Source organism: Acanthaster planci, linkage group LG02 (genome assembly GCF_054643075.1).
Source record: "Acanthaster planci isolate LZ-2023a linkage group LG02, COTS_SCS, whole genome shotgun sequence".
NCBI lineage: Eukaryota > Metazoa > Echinodermata > Asteroidea > Valvatida > Acanthasteridae > Acanthaster > Acanthaster planci.
This window is the reverse complement of record NC_141778.1, coordinates 27,313,317-27,333,842: the sequence shown is the minus strand read 5'-3', so window position 1 is coordinate 27,333,842 and position 20,526 is coordinate 27,313,317. Positions and strand designations below refer to the sequence as shown.

The window sequence follows — 20,526 nt, the reverse complement described above, 5'->3', positions numbered from 1 at the left end:
AGATATATACCCCTACATTAGGGCAGAAAATTAGGGGTAGAGAAATGAAACTGGTCCAACCACAGATTCAACTTCTGCCTTTAACAACAAATTAGGTGTCATTTTGAGAGCTACTTAGGTCTCTTATATGAGGGTGTGAAGCAATGACAGATATATCCCTTGGTTATGCAAATATAGGTCAAAAGGTCCGGCATACTCCAATGAAATTGAAAATTGTGACTTTCAAAACTCCACACACTGCTGTGGCCATACCAATGAAAGATATTCACTGAAGTTTGAACATAATTTAAGGTTAAACCAATAATGTTTTTGAAAACAAATGTATTCCAGAAAAGTGTGCAGTTACCAAGATAAGCCTCTTCGTTTCAGAAATAAAAACACGTTATTACCCCGAAATGCATATTTTACGTCATATTGTCAGTGCTCTCCTGAGAAATCCCTGAATAGTTTAACCTGCTATGTAATTACCTGTACTATTCACTCCGACTGAACTGTTGTCTTTATGAAATGATCCTCAGGTGATTAGCAGCCACTCTCACTGTCCATCTCGTCACTGTCTTCCTCAGTATCACTGTCCGTGTCATTTCCATCTTCAATCACCATGTCTGATTCAGGATGATGAAACTGGCACATTCTCACATTCAGTCACCAACTAGTGCATTCCTTTTGACTTGTCAGGTTTGAACATGAACCCATCAGCCAGTGAAAGACTGGAGGGGACAGGTGTCAGCTTGTTCGTCATTAATTCTGCAAGGTTCACCTTGTCCCCTAGCAACTTCTGAGATTTCACAAGCAGTTGGAATTCTATGTTGGGCGTGCATGTATTGGACCTCTTTGTTAGTCGACATCTTTAACCTCACTGTCTTCTTCATACTTCCGAAGGTCTTGAGCTTTAGTTTCTTGATCGGATCAAAGAAGCCAGTGCCTTTCTGCAGTCCTTCAGTAATAAATGCCCGCTTTGACCCAAGAGTTCCTTTCTCTGCACGAAGAATGTCTATGGTAATATCTGGTGTTACAGATACCCAGGATGATATGCGTATACTCGATCCTTTGTCGGTATCACCTTCATCATCTCTCGTCATATCAGCCATCCCATATGCTGCTTTGAGATACTTAGCTCTCCCCTTGGCTGTTTTACACCACCTCCGATAGGCATCATAGTTGGTCTCTACACCGGTTAGTCAGGTGTGTTTATCACGTCAAGCCACAGAACTATCCACAGGAGATTCGCATGCAGGCTCGCTCGCATCTTCAGGATCATCATCATCATCATGGCAGTTTGACCAATGACGTATGTGGGACTCTTACGGTTTCCCACATTGATATCGGGGAGAGTGTCAAGGACAGAGCCCGGTTCTGTCCTTGGAACCTGTGTAACCTGAGGAACAGAACCACCGACATTCTCCACACCGACATTCCGCACAACGAAACAGATGTCTCAGACTCATGCCAAGGATGGTGTGCCTGGGAAGTATCCAACTTCCACTTGTCATAGTGCAACCTATGTCTTGCCCAATTGAATTAATCAGGCGATCAACCTTTGTTGATTGTACGTTGTAAAGTAGCCTAAGAAATTGCTAGAGCTTCTGAGGAAGTTTCACAGGAGTACTCTCCAAGGAGTCGACAATAGGTGGCCATTGAAGCTCATCACGTGCTTGATGTGCCATTAACACGTCCCCTCTCAGAGCACCCGCAACATCTGCTGTCTTGTATGAACATCTCAGCAAGTAGCTAGATTTAACATTTTATTACTGTAGACCAGGTATGACTTAAACCTCCCTTCATTTCCTATTTGACGAAAGCTGATGATACCTGAGAAGTGCGAACATTTCGTCATTGTAGCTTTGAGCTTGTCACTCCAGTGGTTTGGGTTAACATGAAGGGCTGCTGGTAACTCAGCAATGTATATTGCGTTGAGATCGCTCAACTTGACAAAGTATTTTGTTGATAACTTCTTGGAAAATCATCTGGTATACTTTGTTGAATACCACAATGTGGGCTTCAGAAACACTGGCTTCCTCTCTTACATGATACTCATCTTTGCTTCTCCATTTGGCTGGATTCTGGGGATACTAGGTGCAACAAGATGGATGAAACTGTGCTTGCATGCAAATAAATCAAAGCCGCTTATTCTACATAGAAGTTTCTGATCATGTTTTTCCTCAGCTACTCTAAGGACATTTACAGCACTACCTTTATCAAAGTTCGACAGTCCTTCTATTTAATGTTTCGGTTTCTCCTTTCTTCACCTTCTTCCTCGCCGCACAGTTGCAGAAAATACAATCTGGATCGAAATTGATGTTGTCCTTCCAAGCTAAATCACGCCTACCCTGTCTCAACTGCGGAGAATTCTGTGGGTTAGTATCCTGAGAAGGAATCAAGCGAATGAGATTACCAGTGACACGGTGATAGCAGTCACGATGGTAACCATATAAAGGGGACAAACGGTCAGGAATTTGATCAAACATAGCGTCCATGCGATTAGCGGAGGCAGCAGGTTGTGATGTACGGTCATCCCTGACTTTCTGAAGGTATTTCATTCGAGCTTCAGGGTCATTCACTTCACAGATAAATGTGAAATTTCACAACTTGATTCTTTTTAGTGCAGAACACAGACGCCTGTTTCATTTCTTTGTTCGGTGGCCTCTAAGCTTCGTTTTATTCTGCGACAAAACATGATTCACCATCAGTCAGCGGACAGCCTGAAAAAGAAAACAGGATTACCAACTTACTGTGAAGTCCCTAGAGGGTGAATTTCACTTTGCAGATTGAAAGCACCTCTGTCGAAGGACCTCTACTAACTTGTTCTGGTAGAGGAATTTTTTATGGGAGATCTGCACAATCACCATCTGGTGATCAGTTGAAAAGCAAACTACAGTTGACTTCCCGATTTCAGTGCCCCAACGTGTTTTCAAGAGGTACGTTACCCAAAAATGCCCAACTTTTCGGGCTGTCGCAATTGTTTAAAGAATTTTGTTAATTACATTTACTAACTAAACCTGATATATAAGAAAAAGAAATATCAGTTTATCCTCTAAATCTTAATAGCAATCATGGTCCATGTCGAAATGGGCAAAATACTTACAAGGTTTGAGACAGAAATTCACAAAAGCGAGCAAATTTACTGGGGGCCACCATTTTCTTGTACGGCTCAAATTCGATGCACCTTCTTTCGGAGCTCAAATGTTTCCTTATTTATTGCCATTGTAATGGTTGTCCAATTGCGATTGATTTAAAAATAGTTTTATCCAAAGTTATTCTCTTACCTGAAATTTTCCAGAATTTCAAAACACATGAAGAAGAGCGTTGTGTTATCTTTGTTCAGGGGCCATTTTTGTCGCTACCCAGTCTTTATTAACCGTTTAAGACGACCACATGACAGATTCTGCACCAATATGAACGGTGACACTGTCTAAGGTATTTATTAGTTGGCTAAAGCTACTTTGGGGATTTCTTAGGAGAGCACTGACAATATGCATTTCGAGGTAATACCGTGTTATTGTTTTTGAAAAGAAGGGGCTTATCTTGGTAACTGCACATATCTCTGGAATATGTTGATTTTCAAAAACATTATTGGTGTTAACCTTAAATCATGTTTAAACTTTATTGAATGTCTTTCATTTCACTGGGATATAGTCACAGAAGTGTGTGGAGTTTTGAGAGTCACAAACTTCAACTTCACTTGAGTATGCCTGACCTTTTGATTTGCATAACCAAGGGATATATCTGTCATTGCTTCATTGCACATGGGACCTAAGCAGCTATCAAATGACACCTAATTTGTCCTGATAGGCAGAAGTTAAATGTGTAATTTGACCAGTTTCATTTCCCCTACCACTAATTTCACGCCCATTTCCTGCGATAATGTCAGGATATGAATCTCAATCAAGTGGATATTTTGTACCACTTAAATTCATGCTAACGTAATTTTTTTTTATGCAGTAGGGCCTGGAAGAAAACAATATACCAATGAAGTCAAGTTGTAAGGGCGTGCATGTGGGCCCATCGTAACCCGCGGACTATTGAGTTTGAGCTCTTCGACACTTTCATGCCCTTGAAACAGAATACCCAATTTCCGTTGCTTTTTATTTCTCCCTTTGTGCTATCCAATAATGTGACTTTTCAAATGAAATACACAACTTCTCAAGAAAGCGTCTGCGTTGATTACTACCTTTTTTGCAGGCTGATCAAGATGTCTAGTCCCAACCTCAATGATCTCATCATTGTTGGGTGCATCATGACCTACATGACTGCGATCTTGTTGGGAGTAGACGCCAGACTACTTACTGACTGGCAGCTGCGGATTATGTGCCGGGTAAGTATTAACGACGATTCCTGTGAAATATCAATCAAATAGTTTGGATATTGAAGGTACCGAAGCTTTCACGTGGAAACATTCAGTTTTCCATTTATTCTTACCAACCAAATACATCAAGGTTTATGTGATTAATACAGCATCGTGGGGGTAAGCGTTGTAGATAGTGGCGTATCAATGGGCACCATGCTCAATGAGTCACCCATGCCGCTATTAATGCATTACACATACACCGGGCATCTTCGAGCTCATTATTCCTCTAACTCATTAAGTTTGTCTTCCTGGCAGTTACACCCTATATCTGGCCGCTGATTGGAGGGATCTTGAAAAAGTGCAATATACTTATGTAAATTGCTACCTTTGTCTCTGGTAATTCATTATTGGTGACTTCGGGGCCTTCAAACCTTTAGTGGCACATTGGGAGAATTTGCAGAGTTGTACCGGATATAATATCCGAAATTACCCGACACTTTTTTCTGCTGATGGTTCTTGGTTTCTTCATTTTTTGCTAGTTTTTCTGATTAATTACAAGCCAGTCGGTGATCAGACCTCACATACGTTTTCAGTGAGCTACGTGTTGGATTTATCGTTGTAGACTACTACAATCTAGACACTGGCAGTGTTTCACTTAGGATGTATCACGAAAGATACACATTTAGTCGTCTGTAAATTACAAAGATGTCGTAAATTACAAAGTCACCTCTAAAATCCCCGAAAGTCAAATAGACCCAGAATCTAAAGTGGATTTGTTCAGTGCAAATATAATTTGATTTGGAAAAGTAATGTTATTTTTACACGTTAAATTTCTGAGTAAATGTGGATTGATATTCTAGATCATTCTGACCCAGAAAGTTTTGCAGTTTGTTCTTGATTCCTCCGAAATTGGAACTAAATGATTTTAATACTGAACTCTGCTTGGTGACGAGGACTTCAAGAGTACGTTTGTCTCGAGCTTGATTTTATTTAAGCATAAACAACGGCACATTAAGCCACTCAAATACCCCCGAAAAAAGCTTTCTTTCAAGAGTCGTGCTGAGACATACATTCCAAAGACCAAAGTGAAAGAAGGCTTTTTCAAGTTACCCCTACAGTGAATAATAAAATATAGGCCTACTTGCTAAGCTTCATGATACTTGTATTCATACTGCATTCCTCCGGGGAATGGCAGCACAGCGGCCCCGAAAAGATGGCTCCTCCCCACCGTCTGAAATCATTTTTGGGCTCCATGGGTGTCAGTAAATCGAAGTGTATAAAGCTCTACGGGAGCTGACGCTTCGGCAATTCATGTTGCGTCTGTGAGTGAGCATCGTTTGGACAGTTATCACAGTTTGCCCTGGATAAACAGCAGCCAATTTCCCAGGACTTTCAGACCAGATTTAGTGTGCACATTAACGTTCACAGTTTGAGGTCAGAAACAACAATCCAAGGTCTGCTACCTTGTGTATTCATGAAATACATGACCTGGCCCGTCGTCATGGGGCTCCTCCCCGCTCTCCCCGACAAGCAGCTCCCCTACACTGAGGCTAAATAATGAGCAAACCCTGCATTATATCGCTGATGCTCACACAAAGTGACAAAATCTCCCTGTCATGCAAAAGAGACCTCCAAGAAAGCAGCGTTTTAAAATACGGCATATTTCATCCCACATTTTGACCACTTTTGTTTACGAACTAGGAAATTTTTTACAAGTTAGGCTTGAAAATGGCTAATCCACACAAATTTGTAAATTGGTTGTTTGATAAAATAGTAATTAATCAACAAAGGTTTTTTATACTGCGTACGATTGTAAAAACTGGAGATCATAACTTTTCTCCATTGCACTGTACAGAGTTTTTGACACTTCGTGATAAATAAGACCATGAATGCGCAAAAAATTACACTGTCGCCCTGTCTTATCGGGCTCTAATCGACTCTAAAAAATCATTTTTATACCACTTTGTCAAAAAACATAATATAAACTTACCGCCACCTCGTAAAAATGTCGTTCAAAATTGGAGCTAGTACGAGCGATTCAAGCGAGCAAACAAGAATGTAAAAATCTCGCGAGACAGTCGTATCATCAGCTTTTAAAAATAGCCCAAGACAACTACAAACCCTTTACAGCCACTGGCGCAAAGGGCAACGTACTACGAAAAGACCTCAATCACCGCAATTAAAGCTTACACTAAACCAGAAGCTATCGCAGAGGTAACATCCGAGAATAAGAAGATTTAAAGGTAACTACAAAAACTGGGAACTGACACCTACTTTCTTTGCCGTTGTCTTGGTTCATTTTTTCGATTTCAAAATGGAAAAGCCCGGAGTTGAAACCAAAATAGGTGTTTTCACGTTTACTAGTACAAACAACACGGTGATTTCTGAACGTGAGGTCAAAAACCTCTTGAAGGAACAAATAGCAAAACATTTGGAAGACGTCGAAGCTCACGAACAACGAGGATCTTGTTAGGGTATTTGCGAAGTTGTCGCTTTTGACTTCAACGTTGTGAGGTATAACCAAGTAGGAGCGACTTACATTTCATTGCCTAAAGAACTGATAAACAAGAAAGAGATCATCAACGTTCAACACAGAAATGACTCGGAGTGCATTCGCTGGGCGTTTAGAGCTGCTTTAAAATTATATTCTGACAACGTCAAACAAAGCTGGAAACTAACCCAGATTATAAAATAAACAACAAACGCACCTTAACGTACAGAACAGAGGACGGTTTAAATTTCACAAACGTGGACTTTCCCACACCGATTTCACAAATTCCACGCATCAAATCTCAAAACAACTGAGCAATTATAACATATTTGGTCACACGGTGAAGGACGGTGTCTATATACTTCACAAAACTAAACACATAGGCGAGCCGATCAACTTACTTTATTTTAACCGAGTGAAACGAGTCACTATTGCTAGATTAAAAGTTTATCTCAGTTGATGGGTGACGTTTGCAATCACGATGGTAAATTGTAGTGGTGTTTTAATTACTTATCCCACTTTCAAACAGAAGAAGACTCGACAAACACCAAGAAGATTGCCAAGGAATGGGTACGGCGCCTTGTAAAGTTGAAGTACCTGTAAAACGTCAACACATTCTCAAGTTTGAAAATTATAAAAATAAACAAGACGCTCCGTTTGTTATTTACGCGAATTTCGAGTCTGTTTTAGAGCGTCTTCCACCAGAATCATTAAACACAATTAAAACGCAACTTCACAGGCCCTGCGGCTACTCTTACGCGGTCGTTCGATGTGACGGTGTATGTACCAGTCGCAAAACATACAAAGGCCAAGATGCAGCCATTCATTTTGTAAAATCGTTATCGCAAGAAACAAAAACAATTAACAAAACATTTGCCGACCCGACGCCCTTTGACTGGACGCCTGAGCTCCAAAACTTCTACGATAAACGCAACTTCTGCTCGATCTGTGAAAAATCTATTTATCCAACGAGAGAATCGCAGTGTCAATGTGCTACCCCAGGTGAGCCAAAAAGTAGCTTTCAGTTTCAAAAATGACTATGGCTTCACAGAGTACAACTGCATGACCTGCGAGAAGCCCATCAATAAATTTCGCAAAGACCACGATCACTGCCACGTTACGGGTAAGTACAGGGGCCCAGCACACGCCCATGTAATCTCAAACTACGAGTCGTGCCAAAGCAAACGCCCATTCCAGTAGTGCTACACAACTTGGAGAAATACGACGCGCATCTGATTATGCAGGTTTCTCGCGTGTTCAATGGTAGTAAAATCAACGTCATCGCCCAAAACACCAAAATTACATATCCTTCTCATTTGACCAACTTAGATTTTTAGACTCGTTTCATTCTATGGCAGCTTCACTCCATCGATTGGTTAAAAAGTGTTCCCTAGCTATTTCAACCTGCTCCGTGAAAAGTTTCCAAAAAACAGGGGCTTGCTTTTAGAGAAAGGCGTTTACCCGTACGAATACATAGACTCTTTCGATCGATTTGAAGAAAATAGCCTACCCCCTCGAGACGCGTTTTAAATTCCGATCCAGAGTCAACCACGGCGAGTTTAGGCCAAGTCAAAGGCTATCGCCTGTGAATCCGTTTAATTAAAGGTTTTACGGTTTACTCGATCCCAGGGTACGTATAGAACGTGTATATGGTGCGCGTGGCTGCGTTCGACCGATTTGGTCGGCCTTGGTACGTATCCAAATTGTTTGTTTCTTTAGCCAGTTTCTAATATCCGACTTAACTCCAGTAACCCTGTCGACTGTAAAACAACTTTGAATGTTCTTTCTCCTTAACTTTATCCATAGTTGTCAAGTTGAAAAATAAAGTTAAAATTTACAGTTAAAATAAAGTTAAAATTAACCTTAACTATACCGATAAGCCAAAAAAACGACTAACGCTGTCCATCCTGAAATCCACGCAAACTCGCGAACTTTTTGGTGTCCAGAAAGTACGTAGAAATCTGACAACTTGGGCCACGGCGGCAAGGGCGTCACGCTTTTACCAGTTAACTTAGAGTAAGCGCACAACGCCTCGTCTACGTTGACAAATGTCTGCTGTCGTTTAAGAAATCTAACATGTGCACGCGCTGCGTTTCCCAGTCTTGTTTCGCTTGTGCCAGTTTTTCCAGAGCTAGGTCATGTCGGTTACGTTCCTCGTCGACGTTATTTTTAGCTAAACTGTCAAATGGGGAATTGAAGCCTGTGAATGCCAACACGTTTACTATAGCTCCTCCTACCATCATTAAAGCACTTGCCATTTTTAAAATATGTATTTTAAAACATGGATCAAGAAGTTAAAAATATATTAGCTGACACCAGCGCCGATCAAACAAACATCGACTCTATGCTAGGTGACGTGCAGGCCGACGTGGATCACAACTCAGATCCAAAATGTGTTAGCAGAAATGAGGCACGAAACATTTCACAAGCATGATTTATTGGGCAAATATGAAGACCTATTCTTTGCGGCGGGTGTATCACTGATCACGATTTTATGTTTGTGATTTAGAAGTAAAAGAAGGTTAAAATATAAAGTCGTTTATTATAAAACATGGCGAGTCAATACACTAAAAGTTGAACCCAAGCCGCAGGCTAAAAGGTCCACGAGACCTGGTCCACAACCCGAGCACAATTGCTGCAGGTCATATGTCTAACGTCAGACTTTCCGCATTGGGTATGGAAGACGTCGTCGTGCCTGGTACCGCAAAATTGGCGTTTAATTAAAATCGAGCTAGACGGAGCATCGGTTGACAATCGAACCGTTTACAACAACCTCGCAAGGAACCTAGTTTCAGAATCAACGTCAGTCTACAGGGCAATAAAATCGTAGGTTATCGAGACGCAGACGTATTCCACAATTTCAAAGACAACTGGCTGCCAATATCACAGAGTAAAAAATGGCTTACTTGGAACGCAAAAAGGTGGTAAAGTTGCGACTGGGTGCAGCAGATAAAAACAAAGTTCTGAACGACGGTAAAGATAAAGCGATCGCCGACGCGTATAAGAATAGATATGCAATTCTGTTGGACGTAACTTTTACCCCTCGAGTTTTAAAGAACCTTTGAGACATTTAATAATCACGACAGACGCGGCCGCAGAGTAGAGCATGTCGGATTTAACGTTGGAATACAAAGTTGTCACCAATCGCGACCTTTCCCAGAGTTTGTGGCAAGAGCGCAAGGGAAACATGTATTATCTATTTGACTGCACTCACTCGTGGAAGAAGCAGCTACTTAATAAATCAGACACGTTGTGGCATATCAGCATCGATCAAGCAATTAAAAGCTTGAAAGGGATTTTAATATTATTCAAAGATTCAATCGTATTAGCAAGGGCTGTTCGATTATCAACACTTCACCGATATTAGTAAGTTCGTCGGAAATTCGGAAACAGAATCCGGCCGAGCGGTCAATAATGATCTGAATCTTACAGGTGTTGACATGGGCACTTATTTGAAAGACAAGTATGGCCTCTGGCGCGATTTCAGAAGTTCAGACGATAACTCGGCACACGGATGGGGTCGGCCGTTGGGTGGAGGTGGTGGTATATCAATACAGCTTGAAATAAAAGCTGAAACTGCAGGTCCGTTGATGATGTACGTGCTCTCGATAATGGACGCGCAATTAACTGTGGAAAACTGCAACTCCAAAAATTTAGTTTATTTAAAAAGTGTATAAATCACCTCACTGCGCTTCAATATCGATTGCATTTGAAGCGATCGTGATCATATGCCCGACGTTAAGAATAAGACTTATTTGGAAAGGCTATGGATTTATACCGATGAGAATGTATACCTGTGTGATTTAGACCGAGAAAAGTTAGAATTAAACGAGGCGATCGACTTATATCAAAAACCGTTTGACGGTGTAAATACGTTGTTCATCGTGGATGATTGCGCGTCTGATAAGTTTATCAAGTATCACAAGAGATCCAAAGGCAATAACACTTGCGCCTTGAGTAAAATGGCTTTTAGTGGCAGACATTGCTTGCATTCATGTTGGCTATTAACTCAGAAATACAACTCGGTATTAAAAGACATGACAGAGAACGCGGCTTGGATCGCATTATTCCACTATAGGGATCGAAACAGTTTTGAGCAAGCACTTGATGAAAATGATGTTGTTCCTGACGGCGAAAGAGAATCGCATCAAAATTGATTTTAAATACAGAGCCCCCGGTGTCGTATTTGCTTCATTGAAAAATGATAAATCTATTTACGTTTTACCCAAAAAAATTCATGTGGAGACAAAATTTGGTACTAAGTGCCATAAATTAAAAAATTTGGAATTTTTTAAAATTAAAGAAAACAGTGAAGTATGTGCTAATACTATCAAATGTAACGAGTCAGCTAAAATGTCCAAAATGCGCTGTAAATGTCAGCATGGTCAAAGAAAATACCGTTGTAAAGATTGTAACGGTGTCGGCATTTTCCTACATGACCGAGTGAAATACGAATGTAAAATCTGTAGCGACGCGATTAACGTCACTGTTCGCCGGTGGTTACAAAATGTAAATATAACAATAAAGACAATAATTTTTACAATGCCGATAAATTTATCGACTAAGAATTTCTACAAAAATTGATGGATGAGAATGAATTCTGCTACTGTAATGATTGCCGAGTTAAATTTCAATTTATTGAGCGCAAGGATGACCAGGCGACCATCGAACGGTTGTATTCTTCGATCGGCCACGTGAAATGGAACTGTGTTTTATCATGCCTAAGATGCAATTTGATGAAGAAGTGCGATATGATGACGAGTCAACAGATTTGTAAGCTTTAGATGCTACAGTTGAGCTAATGCCGCTCAATTGTACCATTTTTTAATTTTGTTCTAAATAAGTATCACCTATGTTACAGTATATCCAAGTAGTTATCGACCTTGTTATCACAATTAACTTGAAATTCTATACCTGCGAATACCTATGTGCCAAACACGCGGTCAACAATTTTAAACGCCATATATAAAATGGACGACATTGAAAGCGTCCTCAGTTCTAACGCAAAAAGCGATTACACATAATCCGTCGAACCTAAACCAAATGTAAAAGATCGGCTCTGTTCTTTAACTCCACAAGAAAAATTATTCAACCTGTACGAGGTCAGATTCGGCAAAAAAATAGTGAACATGTTGGGAAATTCGATTTTGAGCTTATTTGCCCGACTTTGGGGGATAGCTAGCTACCCTGGCCAAATTCCTTGGGTTTAACCTCGATCTTAAATCGGAAGAACACTTAACCAAAGACTTGAACAACGACCCAATAATCAGTCAAACTATGGGACACTTACTCAGCGAAATTTGTTACAAGTATGGTGCGTTACTTGTCGCCACTTGTCGCCACCATGATTACGACAAAACACTTGGCTGTTAATAAGAATCAGTCTATTATAAAATACGATGACAACAGAAGAGAAGCTACCGCCAGCAGTGACTCCTGCCAACAGCCCAGTGAAGACTCAGATTCCAACGATGACAAAGATTAAAAATCCAAAACGCGTCGAACAAGGTAAACGATTAGCGGCACATAACAAGAAAATGAAACAACAATTTGCCAAATTAAAAGTTGGCGAATCAGAGCGGAGTCAGAGACTAAATCCGAAAGTAAGTTTTCTTTTGAAAATAACAGAAATTTGATCATAGGTGGTTTAGTAGTTGGGGGAATCGCACTAGCGTTGTTTTAAAAAGGAAACCTTAACCGACACAGGTAAAAGGGCCGACTCCAGTTCAAAGCATATCAACCGTACCAGAAGTTTTGGACATGGAATAATTTGGAAAATTGAGCTGTTCAAATTTTTTCAGCGATGATTCTAATTTCTTCTGCTAAAGTCCCTTCTTTGTTTGCTTGTAACAGTCTCATTTTACTAATTCTGAATTTGGGGCTACATCCCTTCCTTCTTCTGAAGGTATTCCAGGCGGCCTTTCACCACTGACCCCAGCGGGTCTACTGTCCAAGTTTGTATCCCACTTGATTTCAGTAGCGTTTGTCACGTAGAAATGTCCAGCTTTAAAATGTAGATTTTTTACTCGAACGGCTTTGTCGCCTTTTCTGTTATTAATCTCATGTGTCAATTTAAACGTCTGTGGATTTTCGGTCAAATAAAAAAAAATGCCTTTCCATTTTATTATAAACGTCTTTAAAAGAGAGCATCCTCTAGCGATCTTTCCTAAATTTAGTTTTTTATCGTAGTAGGTTCCCACGGCAAGAGGCCTACAGACTTTCACACCGGAATACAAAAAACTCTCAAGTAATTTTTCTCTGAACACGTCTAAAGCATATGCCAACACTTTTCAGATACGCTGGAAGGTTGTTTTTCCAACTGCACAATTATTTTAACAGCTGTCCTTGAAAACACACCTACACAGTTTTACTATGACGTTGATCCAAGTTTCCCTCAAATATAAATAGATGCAGTATATTTTAATCTCACCTTCTTTCGGTAACTGGCAACATGATGGAGATATAGATTTTAACTCCTTTCTTCCATGATTACTTGATGCTTGTCCGATCGCCGAGCACTCTTGTTTCTCTTGCTGCATGTAAGTACATTAACTGGTTATTGTAGACCGATAGCAGATACTTACTTCAACTGCATTCACCGTTGTTACTTTTATAGTGCAACACAGTGCATTCACTTCCTCAATGGAATCACACACGAGTCACTACAATCACACACACTTTTGTCAATAGGATGACCTCGGTTGAGCTACGTACAGGATAGACTTTTTTTCCGGTAGGTTTCCTCACATAAAATAAACTGTTTTTTTAAATCTAACTAGTTCTAAATTTATTGTTGGCATCGCAAAAGGGTTTTTTCCGAAACTTGAAACAGGTCTTTTACTTTGTCTACAGTTTCTTTCGGTACGTCTTGATAACAGACGGCAATTAAAGCCCTGAGCGGTTTGCCTCTGGAGATCTTACCTGATAAAACTTGGTTTAATTTGTTTTCTATGAGACCCTCTTGTTTCCTAGTTAATTTGACGTCTAATTCTTTAAATATTTTACTAGTTTTAGTTTTGAGCTTTTTGTAAACAAAACGCTGGTTGTATTTACCGCCTACACTGTAAAAACTCGGGTGTTAAAATCAACACTTTTGGGTGTTATCAGATGACCACCCTATGTTACTTTGCACACCTACAAGTGTTACAATGCACTAGAAGGTGCTACAAGTAACACCAAAAAACACCAAAATTTAACAGCCTGAACAGTGCTGATTTTAAACTGTTTTCAATGGGGCTTGAATTAGTGGACTGTACCCTCAAGAAACTGTTGACGTCCGGCTAGGCATAATTTATTGGGGTGTTTACGTAAGGCCGACAGTGAGCTACAAGTTCCTATAAAATGTATCACCTCTATTTGGGACGTGATTAGCCCAACAAGCAGGTTTGACTGTAATGTTGCAATTCCCAAATTAAACCTTTTGGCAAATGTTGTTATATGTATAAGTTTTTATTTAGAATTTACTGTAGAATGCACTGAATGCACAAAAGCTTCACTAGAACTTGCCCTGGTGAGGCAAAAACCTGACGAATTTCATTGCTTATCAAAGGACTGATAACGCTTGATGCATTATCAGTCGATGGCCCAAGTTTGATTTCTGAATGGAAAAGCTGTAACTGACACGCGAAAGTCGAATGCTCAGCTTGCTCTTACAAACGACTAGATACAGAAAAAAAACCGACTGTGCATTAAGATTTCCTTCTTTCAGTTTTATTTTCCAACTTTGATTGACATGTTAGGCTTTCAAGGGGCAATCTTAAAACTAGGGTTCATCCTATTCGTCTTGTGCAAGAGGTGGCTTGTCGTACTTTCTTTGAATGTAATTGTTCAACAATTGCATGCTTTGTCTCATTTCACGGGTCACCAGGGGCAGTATGTTAGTCATGTAGTTGTAGACCTCGTGGCTTCTGCGTTCAACTTCATGCAGCGGTAGCCTCCTGGGTTCTCTTGGCAGGGGTATGTTATGCCCAACTGGAAGGGGTCGTGGCTCATCTGGGTTATTACGTAGGTTGGGTTGTGGCAGGTTGTGTTGGGCTGGAGGTGCCGGGTTGTCAGGTGGGGCTGGAGGTACCAGGCTGTTGGATAGGGCTTGAGGTGCTGGGTTGTTGAGTGGGGCTGGAGGTGCCGGGTTGTTGAGTGGGGCTGGAGGTACCGGGTTGTCAGGTGGGGCTGGAGGTACTGGGTTGTTAGATAGGGCTGGAGGTGCCGGGTTGTTGAGTGGGGCTGGAGGTACCGGGTTGTCAGGTGGGGCTGGAGGTACCGGGTTGTCAGGTGGGGCTGGAGGTACCGGGTTGTCAGGTGGGGCTGGAGGTACTGGGTTGTTAGATAGGGCTGGAGGTGCCGGGTTGTTGAGTGGGGCTGGAGGTACCGGGTTGTCAGGTGGGGCTGGAGGTACCGGGTTGTTAGATAGGGCTGGAGGTACCGGGTTGTTGAGTGGGGCTGGAGGTGCCGGGTTGTTGAGTGGGGCTGGAGGAGAATGACTCTATGTCTTCTTTCGGCAGGATTTCCCTGCGCGGCGTATCTCATATTTTGGAGTCTTTGTCTTGTAGTCTGCAAAAAAAGAGTAAATATTGCAGTGAAATTAATGATTAAAACTCCTGCGTAGAGCGCCCTCCGTCAGCTATAGACGGCCATTTTCGTAATTTCTCAAGTATTTTTTTACGGCCAAATGCGAAGATATACCCAGCAAGAAATGAGACCGAAGGGTACCCCCCAACATGTTCAATCCCTATACACATTCCAGACTATTGTTACTTAACACACACCCCCAATATGTCTGAAAGGAATTCCCCAGATTCCCGTGAGACAATGACCAACACAAAGCAGGGGGGGTTCTCTCCGTTTCATACCTTGCTGCATATGTCCACTTGGCTGGTATGGTTTCACCAGAGCCAGCCTCTTGCTAAGTCTTAAAGGAATGCGTACTAATCTCTCTGCCACGTGGCCCCTATGGGATTATTTACACAAAGGCTGCCTGGGCCTGCCAGAGCCTGTCGTGTATCAATTGTCGGTCTCTCTTATGTGTCTCTGAGCTGTCTAGACAGCTACCTGGGTTGTTTTATACTGTGGGGGTGTCACATTTTTATTGACGTGGTGCCTCCCCCCTCCGACTGCATAAAAGGTACTGTGACCGTATTGTGATTTTTTTTTCTGGTTTTTTTTATTGGTAGGCATTGGCAGACACCCAGGGACACCCTCAAATCAATTTAAATGCCATTACAAGGGTCTTTGGTGTTGGGGGCATAATTACAGACGGCCGTCTATCATAGACGGTGTTGGGCCAATGATCAGTTAAATACGAGGTCGGTGCACCGGAGGGAGGTCTCTTTGAGCTGAAATGGATGAGTTTTAAACTATTATAACGTATATGGTGCTGTATATAATTTTGTGTCTGGCGTTTCTTCTCAGCCATTACGATATGTTGTAATAACTCATCGGTAGTGCATTCCCGCAGAATACATTAGGCCTATGAATTATACGACGCACTCGTACAAAAGGTGAGCTTGGCAAAGGACAATCAGGCCTGGCGTTCAGGTTATTTTGGAGTGCAGGCAATTTTGGAAACTCAAGCAAAGCATTGCAAAAGCTTTCTTTTTAAAGTCTTGTGCCGGACAATTGCCATTATGGGGGGGGGGGGTGTTTCTATATTGACTCACAATATACCTTGCAATGTCTCTCAAAATGACATCCAGTACTCTTCTTCTTTATTGTGCTGGATGTTTGCTCATGTAAAGAGGGTCATCATGATTGACACTTTCCAAAATATGATTGACCACAAGGCGCCAGTTATTTCCGTGAGCGCTATATGCCACCAAAATCAACCGTCTCTCCTCTGCTGACACACGTGCTCCTTGTTGCGTCATAATGGCAAGTGGCTCCATCTGCTCAAGGGTTCTTAATACGAAGCATTACATACACATAAACATGTCAATAGACGTGTAGGGCGTGGCTCACTAATAATAAGAAAGACTAAAGGGGAGGGCACGTCTAATATACATGTCAATATACATGTACGGCGTGGCTCACCAATAATAAGAAAGACTAAAGGGTAGGGCACGTCAAATATACATGTCAATAGACATGTATGGCGTGGCTCACCAATAATAAGAAAGACTAAAGGGTAGGGCACGTCGAATATACATGTCAATATACATGTACGGCGTGGCTCACCAATAATAAGAAAGACTAAAGGGTAGGGCACGTCAAATATACATGTCAATAGACATGTACGGCGTGGCTCACCAATAATAAGAAAGACTAAAGGTAGGGCACGTCGAATATACATGTCAATAGACATGTACGGCTTGGCTCACCAATAACAAGAGAGACTAAAGGGTAGGGGCATGTCAAATATTCATGTCAATAGACATGTACGGCGTGGCTCACCAATAATAAGAAAGACTAAAGGGTAGGGCATGTCGAATATATATGTCAATAGACATCTACGGCGTGGCTTACGAGACCGAACCTAAACACTCCCGAGTCCGCCAATTCTAATGTGATTTTAAACAAACCTGTGGGAGTTTTGCTCTTTATAAGCTTAAAGACCACCTCTAAAGAAAACACGTTTTCTCTGCTTTTATTTATTCAAATAAATATGGAAGCGTCAAAATCGAATGCAGAGTCAATTGTCTTCAGAGATCAACTATAACAAGCTTAAAAATTCTGAATGTAGATTGCGTAATTCTGAGAAAACAGAGAAAACGGGGGAACTCTCACCCTGTGTTCGTTGTGGATAAGCCCTCGGCCATTGTTTGGCGCGCATTCGATTTGGATGCTTTCTTGTTTATTAGAACAGATAAAATCGGAGAAAACGTGTTTTCCTTAGAGGTGCTCTTTAAGAACAATCTATGGTACTTTACATTATGGTGACAGGCAGTGGCAAGATATCCATATGTTGAGATTTTCAGTGCATAATCTCTTTCAAAGGGTAACAATATTAACTATGATTTGTAGACAGTAGGCATTAATAGGAACATTTTGGTAGTTCTAACTGGTGATCGTCATTGCTTGCCTTACGCGGCCCCTCTTCTGCCGACTAAATGTTGAATATAAATTAGATTACCATGCATACTGTAATACAAACACTCTCGTAGATCCACAGACAGTTTTGCAAGAGAAAATTTGATAGTTTATTTGTTTCATCCAGATTCATGAAAGATTGTTTTATTTTGTGAACCTAAACTACAAATGCAATAACACAGGCTTTACGTTGTTGAACAATAGTTTTGGTAAAGCCTCAGTGGATGTGTTCTGACAGTGTGATGTGTCTCTGCGCCAGTAGTGCACAGAGTTCTGCTACAATTGGCATCAACCACCAGGGATGTTGATAGACCCCCTTGATAGCCCTATACGATTTAAAATATGAAACCACATGTTCAACATGAATTCGACACTTAGAGTGTTCTTTGTTAAAGATGTGCATTGCAGCTTGGTCCGCATTATCCATGACCCGTCGAATTTGGTCAGCTCTAAGTTTCGTCATGATTTGGTATCTGTTTGCGTAGCCATTGTCACCAAGCAGAGAGACGTCATTCGGAAGAGGCAGTTGCAGTCCTGGTCCGATTCCTGGCATCAGGTCGTACTGGCTGGCGTCGTTGCGGCGACCCAAAAATCCACAGTGTACAAATCGGAGGTTTCTCTCGCTATCAATTACAATCTAGAGAGACATAAAGGCAAAAGTAACAGTTTACAAAGGAAAAAGATTGTGCACGATTTACTTTGAATGAATTTGAATACAACCAATTTGACAATTTTGTAATCAATTTTGATGAGACACTAATACACGTAAGAAGTTTGGCCACGTTTTGCAAAATGTCGATGTTTACTCACCATTGTATGTAAGTGTTAAACCCCTCAACAAATCTGCATATTTGTCAGCTTTAGTACAGCTAAGTATAATGGAGCAAAATCGACGAAAATATAACAAAACCGTGTCTCTTCTTGGCTTTCTTAAAATATAACAAAACAAAGAGCGCCCCACATCTTCGTGTCTCTCAACCCACTGGAAATAGCAGCAACTTACCATCCCCAGTTTCATTTGCTCCTCGTCCATTAGCCCACAATTTGAACGAAATCAAACATCCTTTAATTAACAACAGGCCTAAAGGACCAAAATCAGGTATCACAGAATGATGAAAGGTCTAGTGGAATTTTTACCTGCGTACTCACACAATGAAAGCGAGAGTATCCATTGTAGAATTCATGCTCGGCCTCCGATTGTGGTCGCAGAATTTCATGTGATGTACCGTCTATTGCTCCTACTGCGTTAGGGAACATTGGCCAGCGGTCTCTGAGGGCCGCCCACTCTTCAACAGTCGGCCAGGACATAAATCTCCCTTGAAATTGCAGTTGGCGAAATGTTGAATAGGGAGGCTAACACGTCGTAAGTAGGGTACTGCCTTAGCCTAATCATTGTCATAAGAACTATTCTTAGATGAATGCCAATGGCGCCGTCCATGTCCTTGATTGATAATCAGGTGGTCAATGTCGGTGTCAATTTGCAGGAGCGATTCGAGTGTTTCTCCTGACATTCTGAAGAATTTTGCAGGATCTCTCCTTAAATCCGAAAATAAATCTCGCCGGTCGAGTTCCTGGTAACCGCCAACATTTGGAAAAAGAAGAGTGTACAATCTTGGAACTGGTAGAGGCAATGCGAAAATACAAGGTTAAGTTGATATCCTCATCACCAAAGTCGGGATGCATTGCAGGAACAGTTAACTATGTAAAAAAAATTGGTAACAAAGTTCAATGAACACATAAGCTACTAACAGATTCACTGCAAAAGACTCTTCACGTTGGGATGTGTATCTTATTTAACGGTTATAGCAATATCCCACGAGGTACCAGTAGTTTAGGTGTAACAAATAGTATCACAAGCATGAAGTGAAGTAAATTTTGTGGACAATAGGAAGATTACTTCTAAACGTTTTCTAGAAGTGGCGGTCAAAATTCCCGCCTGAGCTCACGTGGACAGAAGCATGCATGTGGGCTGTACAGTCGTGGGTCATAGTGTCCGAATGCTCTGTGTGTTAAAAGAGATAAAGAATCGCCAGAACAAGCTATTCAAACAAGAGTACTGAATATGCATCCTTTCTAATAAAGGAACTGCAGGATCGATTTCGTATGCAGCATACGTTTTGATGATTGGACAGGACCCGTCATACGGTCTAGTGGTGGATACAGAACGTCTAAAACGAATGAACACTAATAAGGCTGTAGTATTTTAAAACAATCGTGGCAATATACACGTCCGTCTTCTATTCTTTTATTGACGTGTGGGCATGTGTCTTTCTCTTCGAGTTTTATACACGCTGATTTTTTAGTAAACAAAAAGAAATAAATCTCGCTCGTCTGATGGTAAATAATCGTTCATTGTTTTTAAAACGCTTTTTTATTTAAGCGACGTAAAATTAACTTCAGTTACCCGAGGCTTAATAATTCTTAAGTTAATTCTTAAATTAATTAATAGGTTTAATCCACCTTTAATTTCATAGGCGTTTCAGATTCAAATTCTGATTCCGATTCTGTTTCCGATTCAGATTCTGATACTGATTCTTTACAGTCAAATTCTCTAAATTCTTCTAATGCCAATTTATTCGAAAAAATGCCGTCATTATTAATTTTCAACATTGCGGTTGTTACTGTATACCTAACACTCGAACCGCAAGACAACGACCGTGATATACGTTTTTGGGATAAATAAATGATTGCGCATCACATCTTTTCTTTATAAATTTCTTAATAT

The 20,526-nt window shown here is 41.0% G+C and overlaps 1 protein-coding gene across 2 annotated transcripts in view; it reads left to right on the top strand.

The window, feature by feature from the left end:
• The window catches only part of LOC110975937 (gamma-aminobutyric acid type B receptor subunit 2-like), a 127,817-nt gene that overhangs the window by 91,030 nt on the left and 16,261 nt on the right, over positions 1-20,526 (top strand). For both annotated transcript variants that reach the window (XR_015424283.1, XM_022228819.2), the window contains exon 11: positions 4,183-4,315. Coding sequence is in view for 1 of the 2 variants with exons in the window: in XM_022228819.2 (XP_022084511.2) it covers positions 4,183-4,315 (133 nt within the window). In the remaining variant the exon portion in view is untranslated. The remainder of the gene's footprint in view (positions 1-4,182; positions 4,316-20,526) is intronic.